The 9,143-nt window shown below is 34.5% G+C and overlaps 1 protein-coding gene and 2 long non-coding RNA genes across 5 annotated transcripts; 1 reads left to right on the forward strand and 2 right to left on the reverse strand.

Annotated features, from left to right (window-relative positions):
* The first annotated feature begins 955 nt into the window (after positions 1–955).
* On the forward strand, positions 956–4,697 carry LOC117691567 (uncharacterized). 3 transcript variants are annotated; one of them, XR_010710745.1, is made up of 5 exons: positions 956–1,099; positions 2,255–2,734; positions 2,872–3,048; positions 3,248–3,509; positions 3,756–4,697. It is a non-coding gene; the product is annotated as an uncharacterized lncRNA (long non-coding RNA). The 3 variants fall into 3 exon arrangements; XR_010710746.1 differs by having other exon boundaries at positions 2,255–2,683; XR_010710740.1 differs by having other exon boundaries at positions 2,255–3,048.
* LOC136272703 (uncharacterized) lies at positions 1,312–3,908 on the reverse strand. Its single transcript, XM_066074918.1, has 2 exons — positions 3,279–3,908; positions 1,312–3,012 (listed from the first exon to the last, which is right to left on the reverse strand). Exons 1-2 carry the CDS (start codon positions 3,906–3,908, stop codon positions 2,308–2,310), a joined length of 1,335 nt encoding a protein of 444 aa, XP_065930990.1. The 3' UTR covers positions 1,312–2,307.
* LOC136272721 (uncharacterized) lies at positions 4,440–5,942 on the reverse strand. The gene is made up of 2 exons (XR_010710755.1): positions 5,590–5,942; positions 4,440–4,619 (listed from the first exon to the last, which is right to left on the reverse strand). It is a non-coding gene; the product is annotated as an uncharacterized lncRNA (long non-coding RNA).
* Between the last annotated feature and the right edge of the window lie 3,201 nt (positions 5,943–9,143).

The raw sequence follows: 9,143 nt of genomic DNA on the forward strand, positions 1-9,143 counted from the left end.
GGAAATTAAGCACAATATTGAATTAATTTTTTTTTAATGGCTTAAAGGTGGCTTAAAGGTAGCTTAAAGGTGGCTTAAAGGTGGCTTAAAGAAGTTTGGACATTAAGGACCTATAAGTTGTCCTTAAAGGTGGCTTAAAGATAGTCTTTAAGCTGCCTTTAAGCCATCTTTACGCTTTCTTTAAGCCACCTTTAAGCAATACTTATAGCTTAAAGGTAGCTTAAAGGTGGCTTAAAGATAGTCTTTAAGCTACCTTTAAACACCTTTAAGCTATCTTTAAGGAGGACTTAAAGATGGTCATTCATCCTGTGTAAAAATCCCTAATTACGTAACATATGAGAAAATCATTATACTGCTTGGCTTCATAACTCTACGATAAACATATTTGCTTCTATAATTTATTACAAAATATCCCTCAGTAAAGAACTATAGTAAAAAGACTTTAGAGCCCACTAGGTCCCTAATATTAGGGGCCAGCCCCTTTTTCTTGGTATCAAATAAAAGGTCATTTAAGTATAAAGACATTTTGTTCAACAAGTGTTCAGAAATTCGTTACCATTCTTGAGATATCTGAGAAAGAATGTTTTAGGGGCCGGTCCCTTATCTCCTTATTGGGGCCGCTGAACCAAAGGACTAAATCCATGTTATGTCAAAATCGGCCTTACGTCAAAAGCAATTAATATTGTATTAAAAATATTCTAAAACATTTTTTCATTCGTCGTGTAACTTTTTTTTCGTGTTTAAGAATTCAGAAATTCTATTTCTGATGTTTATTTTAAGACACTACAATAGCGAAAAATGAGGGGATTTTATAGCGTCAAGCATGACGTTACGTCTTTAAACATGTTAAAAGTCTTCAAGTCAACTACATATTAGCTATATTTTTATCTATGAAATTGAATATATTTGTCATTAAATTGATGTTAAAGATAAGTTCATTGCCAGAATTTAATCGAGAACACAACGGCCATGATTTTTTTTTAACCCGCATGGCACACCTTAGTTTCCGTAAAGTCGGCCATTGTGACACGATTTCGCACGGTGACAAACAGGGTTGTACAGCGACGGATGCAAAGGAATTAATCAACGCATTTGCAAAGTAAGTGTTATAAAACATATCGATATTCTCTCTGTAACGTAAGGAAATATAAAATAAGAAATATTTGAATTATTTTATAGTAAAAAAGTTAGATCAACGATCGAGTCACATGTACTGTTCCAACACGCTGCATAGCCACAGAATATGGTGTGTTGGCAGCGTTTCAATTGTTGGCCCATTTCATTGCGGAAAAAAGTTCACTTTACTATAGATTGGTTTATTATTGTTTATTTGTTATTAAAGGTATTATTTATTAACACATATCATGCATTTCATGGATTCATTTGTTCATCAGCTGATCTGAAACATTCACACATTTACCCAATTCCAAGAATATACAAGGATATACATTAGATCCAATGCAAAACAGAAAACAAAACAAAGAAGAGCTATTAAAAAACAACAACAGCTATAACTATGCTCTATTTGCAACATTTTAAAACTCTACATAGCATACATGTAACTACCATTTTCAACCCAAACAATGTCATATATTCAAGAAATATATATAAGAATATTTACTTGTAACATGTGAAACACAGAAATTAAATTAGCAAATAATGGGTAACAAATATGGTAATCATAAAGTAAAAGATTCTTCGTTATGGCACATTGTCAGTTAGTTTAAAAATGAGATGACAAAATGAATTGATTCAATATTAAATGAACATGATACAAAACAAATCATGCAAAAATGCACTGAAATTAGTTTATACAGAGGAGATACCCCTTTTTAGTGCAAACAATGTTTTAAGTTATACAGACATGTAGGTAAATATATAATCATGGTACAATTTATCTGCAGTAAAGATTTTGTAATTGACAAGAAAATTGCATGATAACAAGTAGGTAGTGTGCTTCCATCATGATTTAGATAGATTTTATATACTTAAAGACAACAATAAAACATCTTATTTAAATTAATGCACAGAAATATCTTTTGACAGTAGTGTATTAGATTTTTCTACTAGTACATATGTAAAATAATTATAATTATCAAATAATTCTCACTTTAAGTCATAATATGTTACTATTGACAAATTGTTGATTACAAAACATTTGTGTAATAATAATGCAACCAGATCTGTATTATGTTTAAATGAATCAGATAAATGAATATTTGATATTATAAATCATAAATGTTCATATTTTCAGGATGCCAACAGAGTCTGATTGATCACAAGAAGAAGAAAAATGAACTCGATCAGTTACTCCTCTACCTCACTGTCATCACTGTCCTCAGATTCGTCAATTACAGCTGCATCAGTGACAAACTCGGACCAGTCTTGAATAGATGAAATAGCCTCCCTGTTGTGTCTCCCAACAGCAAGAAACCAGATAACGGCGGCAACATGGGAACATACTCCCACAACACGGGCACCCGCTCGACATCTGCAATACCATGCAGTGATCTTAGACTCGGAAAACTGGATCCAGAGCAGATACTGTCTGGAAGAAACATGACGGCTCTGTAGCTTGACCCTGATAAGCCCATGGAACTCACTGTGAACCAAGATATCCACATCCCCCTCCAAATACTCCTGAATATAACTTGGACACAACTTAAGTTGATAAACCCCACAGGTCAGATTTCGAATATCATCTTCGCTGATGTTGGGGAATTCCAAAGAATCGGTAGCCACTTCCCACTTTACAGACTTCTTATCTAGACAGTTTTCTTCAACAAATGTCTTTAAAGAGTTAACTTTTGTAGATAAATACCTCATTTTGCATGCAAGTGCCATATCGTCATCTTCACTTCCTGTTGACAGAGGCTTGCAGTATCGATTGGAGAGGGCACACACGATGCGCACGTAGTCACCAATAAACGGCACTTGATTGGTTGGAAGAACATGAGCAAGGTACTTCCATCGCTTTATCCTTGCATTGGCTGCCTCAACGACCCAACGAATCTGTAAAGTTAAGAACAAGCACCACTAATAAAAAAGGTAAAAGTGCCTTATATAAAATTAACAGTGGATATATCTTTACTAAAAGAAAAAAATATAAATGATGAAAATCATAAAATCAATGATTTGGAACAGCATTTGGTTGTATTTAAGATAAGAACAGATATAGAATTATTGAAAACGTAATTTTATTGAAGTTTTTTTGACATGATGATTAATGATTGATTTTATGTTATAGGTCTGGTAATCAAAATATAGAAACAACTGACCTTGGTGACTAGACGAGAGGCATTAGCATCTAAGGTTGTCATCTGCTTCTGCCCTTTGCTCATCAGACGAGGCATTTCGGCCCTTATTCCCAGCTCCTCAAGCATTTCGACTGAATCTCTGAAGCCTCTGTCTACAATGAAAACATCATCTTCATGGAACCAGCCCTTCAGATCTTCTGCGTTGGTATGAAGCATATGGTTGAGGATAGTGGCATCATTATTCCTAGCTAGGTAGGGTCCAAGAACTGTAAGAAAGTATCCGTCTGTGGATGTGACAACCATGGGTTTAACAAGGGGCCTGCCTTTATGTAAACTATATGATTTCCGTTGAAACTGGAAGTTGTTACTTTTCTGAATATATATATAAGTTCCATCCAAAACAGCAATAGCTTTTTTATTTGTAAGATCACCAAAAAGTTCCTGTGCCAGAGGTCTTGTATGATTTTCTATAATTTCTTCTCTTGTTGTATGTTGTAGTCCAAGATGATGTGGTACAAATGACTTCATGAGTGCTGTACGGACTGATTTTACTGCTCTACAGAGGGAAGACTTTGAAATTCCAAAAATCGTGGCCAGAAGTTGATTTGACATTCCTGATCTCAGTTTCAGAAGAAAGATTCCAAGTGACATCCTTGTGCCTCGGTTTTGTGTGTTTCGAATATCAGTGGAAATAAAGGAATGGAGGTCTTCAAAGTTTTCTTTAGTGATGCCAGTCAGTGCAATATAATCAGTGTTGCTCAGGCTTGACAGTTCGAAAGAAAATCTGCTTGTTGAGGTCTGGAGGGCATAATTTCGAATTGTTTGGATCAGTTCCAGCACTGTCGACTTGTTTACAAGAGAAGACTCAAATGTCTGTATATTGGTCAAAACACCAGGTCTGAATTCTCCTTTATCAATGTGGGATGGACAACATCTGCTTCCAGGTGGGATGATAATTTCATGGTGAAGAAATGCTGAAAATCTAGCTGCTGAAGACACGACAACAAGTTTAGGACCCGGTCGCTTGCAGATTAAGCAGTAGGCATGTGAAGAAGGTGTTCTCTGGAGAGGCAAAGATATGGATGGTGGACTGCACACTCCTGGTTGTGGAGGCCGAGACACAGGAAGAGAACTGGACGTCTGGTGGCAAGTTTTCTGGTGTCCATGGTAGCGATGTCTGCACTTGTTGCACAAGATGTCGTTTGAGTTTGCCTCAACAAGAAAGTTCTTTCTGAGGAAGCGACGAATTGCTGTTGACTCACATTTTTTCCTGTCATTTGGTCTTGTTCTTTTTTTGCAAAGGATGCATGGGAAAATCTTTTTACTCTCTGTTTTCACTTGATCTTCATTCATTTTTATGTTCTGAAAATACAAAACAAAAATGTAGTTATACACAACTTTAATGTTCACTAAAAAATAAAGATTTCATTTTATATGACATTGTATTGTGAATATTTATGTTTACTACTACTAAGCAAATACTTGCAATGTATCAAGTATAAATTAACTTTACAGAAAAACTCAAATTGACAAACTGTAGTATTTGATGGAACTGTCTTTCTAATATTTTGGGGAGCTGCAGACCTTCAGCTGTGTTACAAGTTTTGTTTTAGACATGTGATCAATATATTATCATTTACACGTATTGCATGATTTTCTAGATTAACTCTAATTGCTATAATATGATGATTTTTTTTTTTTTGGGGGGGGGGGGGGTTTATAGAAGTGCCGTTGAAAAAAGGTGCACTCAATATATTTCTAGCCATTATTTAAAGAAAAAAAAAATCACGCCGAGTGGTGATCGATCCCGGATCGTCGTGTCTGTAATCGAGAACGCTACCATTCGGTCATTCAGACTCCGGAGAAACATTGAGTTATATGTTTATAGTACACTAAAAAAACTTTAAAACAAAACACTTGGCCGTTTTCCCGTCTATTAAGAAAATAATTATGGTTTATACAGGTTGATTTATTTACTAAATATATAGGAATATATATTTTCCATGTATATTGCGTCCTTCATTTTTATTTCTAAATATAGACGACTAACTCTTTGCCTACATGACATCTGCTATACAGTATGCACTGTAATCGAATATTAATTGTTTTTAGACCAAATTTTCAGATTAATAACCATTCTTGTATGTTTTAATTACATGTCTATATAAGAACAGTCTTTAAGGCTGAATAACGTACACACAGATTGAACAATTCATTGGCCAATCTTCTCATCTATCAAATAGTATCATGCAGACGAACGTTGCGAACAATATTATTTATTCAAGAAAAAATCAACAGAAATCTACGTATTCAAGAAAATTCATATACATACCTTCACAGTTCTTCTTTCTCCATTTTCTATAGGTTTTGTTCATCTTCCGTCCGTGTATTTTCAAGATTAATCACGCAAGGTAAAAGCCTCTGTTTGTTTACGTATGCAAATAAGCATGTATGGAATGTCGTGCATGCGCAAAATTTAGTGTAAAAATTGATCACATATACGTTTCATTAACAACACACTGTACCTTTTTATTTGTCAGATTTAAATGACAATGACATAATGTGTCTGATTCTTGTGTTTTTATATTTTTAAAACAAAAAGGTGTGAAAAAACGTGCAATACTGTCAAAAAATAAGTAAATCCGGATTGCTCCTCATCTTGTTTACATTTTAAATTTTCATCAACAGCACACCCTCTGATCTAAAAAATTTCACTTTGAATATCTTTTTTTATTGATACAATTTCATAATTTAAAAACATATTTTGCATCAGAGGGTGTGCTGTTGTTGAAAAAAACCACCAAAGAACGAAAATGCTGCGATTTTACCCCAAAACCGGCCCGGAACCGGTTTTGTCATTTACATATTTTTGCAAGCAGACGTTTTGGCGGGGAAATTCTGGCATGTCAAAATAGTATCAGGTCTAGACTAACACATAACACAAATTTTATATCATTTTGATCTAGTTTAATTTTTGAGATATCACAGGGCCATATATAGCTAAACATGGATTTAGTCCTTTTTTAGGTTGCATGGTGTTAAGTACATCATGTTGAGCATCTTTTCTTTTATACTGCATTTCAAAATATTTTTCCGTTTTGAGATATAGGTGGTCAAAATTTTGGCCTTCTGACCCCTAAAAATCGCTAATTACGTAACATATGAGAAAATCGTTATACTGCTTGGCTTTATATCTGTAAGATAAACATATTTGCTTCTATAATTTATTACAAAATATCCCTCGGTAAAGAGTTATGGGTAAAAGACTTTAGAGCCCTCTAGGTCCCTTTTTTGAGGGGCCAGCCCCTTTTTCTTGACATCAGCAGAAAGGTCTTGTAAATATAAACTTTTTTTACATTACATGTTTTAACAAAATATTTTCCAGAAAAGAGATAAAGAGAGAAAAGCACAAAAATTCACGACGCTTTTTTAATGTCAATTTTCGAGCTATAGCGAGCTTTGGCGCCAGTAGTGCTAAACATACAAAACAACAATCATGCAAAACTTCAATCTTTCGTTTACCAACCGTAGAAATTTGAGCTTAATATCTCTTATAGTTTAGGAGAACAACAGAAGACAAAATACCCATATAAAAATTAGAAAAATCTAAATATCTCAAAAACGGATGTGACGTCATCAATACAAAAAATTTCCAATCAAGTTCAGACCACTATCTATCACATCCTAAAATTTGATTGAGATCGGCCCAGCCGTTTCTGAGAAATCGCGTGCACAAAAAAGGAAGAAAAAAAATAATAATAACTAGACACGATCTCGTTGCGAGCAACGAGGAGGTCTTCCGTCTGATTTTAGAAATTGAGATTTATGTTCGATCTTGATTTTGCTATTTAACAGCTATACATGATTTAAAACAGGAAAAGAGGATCTTCATTTTAAGTGCCTGATACTATTTTGTTTCAGGTGTTTAGAAATTCGTCACCGTTCTTGAGATATTTCAGAAAGAATATTTTAGGGGCCGGACCTTATCTCCTTATTGGGGCCGCTAAACAAAAATTGTAAGGTTGCATGTTATTAGGTACATTATTTTGAGCATCTTTTCTTTTATACTGCATTTCAAAATATTTTTTCTTTTTGAGATATAGGTTATCAAATTTTTGGACTTTTGCCCCTAAAAATCCTTAATTACGTAACACATGAGAAAATCATTATAATGTTAGGCTACATAACTGTTAGATAAACATTTTTGCTTCTATAATCTATTACGAAATACCCCTCGGTAAAGAACTATAGTAAAAAGACTTTAGAGCCCTCTAGGTCCCTAATATTAGGGGCCAGCCCCTTTTTCATTGTATCAAATGAAAGGTCATTTGATTATAAAGACATTTTGTTCAACAAGTGTTCAGAAATCCGTTACCATTCTTGAGATATCTCAGAAAGAATATTTTAGGGGCCGGTCCCTTATCTCCTTATTGGGGCCGCTGAACCAAATTTTTTAGGCTGCATGTTGTTAAGGACATCATTTTGAGCATCTTTTCTTTTATACCGATTTCAAAATATTTTTTCTTTTTGAGATATAGGTGAGCAAAGTTTTGGACTTTTGACCCCTAAAAATCCTTAATTACGTAACACATGAGAAAATCGTTATACTGCTTGGCTTCATAACTGTAAGATAAACATATTTGCTTCTATAATTTATTACAAAATATCCCTCAGTAAAGAACTATAGTAGAAAGACTCTAGGTCCCTAATTTTAGGGGCCAGCCCCTTTTTCTTGGTATCAAATGAAAGGTCATTTGATTATAAAGACATTTTGTTCAACAAGTGTTCAGAAATTCGTTACCATTCTTGAGATATCTGAGAAAGAATGTTTTAGGGGCCGGTCCCTTATCTCCTTATTGGGGCCGCTGAACCTAATTTTTTAGGTTGCATGGTGTTAAGTACATCATTTTGAGCATCTTTTCTTTTATACTGCATTTCAAAATATTTTTCCGTTTTGAGATATAGGTGGTCAAAGTTTTGGACTTCTGACCCCTAAAAACCCCTAATTACGTAACATATGAGAAAATCGTTACACTGCTTGGCTTCATATTTGTAAGATAAACATATTTGCTTATATAATTTATTACAAAATATCCCTCGGTAAAGAGTTATGGGTAAAAGACTTTAGAGCCCTTTAGGTCCCTTATTTGAGGGGCCAGCCCCTTTTTCCTGATATCAGCAGAAAGGTCTTGTAAATATAAACTTATTTTACATTACATGTTTTAACAAAATATTTTCCAGAAAAGAGATAAAGAGAGAAAAGCACAAAAAATTACGACGCTTTTTTAATGTCAATTTTCGAGCCATAGCGAGTTTTGGCGCCAGTAGTGCTAAACATACAAAACAACAATCATGCAAAACTTCAATCTTTCGTTTACCAACCGTAGAAATTTGAGCTCAAAATCTCTTATAGTTTAGGAGAACGGCCGCAGACAAAATACCCATATAAAAAATAGAAAAATCTCAATATCTCCAAAACGGATGTGACGTCATCAGTGCAAAAAATTTGCTATCAACTTCAGACCACTATCTATCACATCTAAAAGTTTGATGGAGATCAGTTGAGCCGTTTCTGAGAAATCGCGTGCACAAAAATGGGAAGAAAAAAAAAGAATAAAAATAATAGGGAAAAAGAAACCGAAGAATAACAATAAGGTCTTCCGTTGGAAACGGAAGACCTTAACTAGATTCGATCTCGTTGCGAGCAACGAGTGGGTCTTCCGTACGATTTTTGAATAGATTAGATTAAACTTATCAATTCAAAGATAAAATCGAAGATCTAAGCGAAAAAAAAAGAGAAAAAAAATTTGCGGCACTCGGGGCTTGAACCCGGGTCGCCTGGGCTATGTCCACGACTGTATCGACTGAGCTACTCGGACTCTCGCT

The sequence above is a fragment of the Magallana gigas genome, chromosome 1 (assembly GCF_963853765.1).
Source record: "Magallana gigas chromosome 1, xbMagGiga1.1, whole genome shotgun sequence".
NCBI classification, from domain to species: Eukaryota; Metazoa; Mollusca; class Bivalvia; order Ostreida; family Ostreidae; genus Magallana; species Magallana gigas.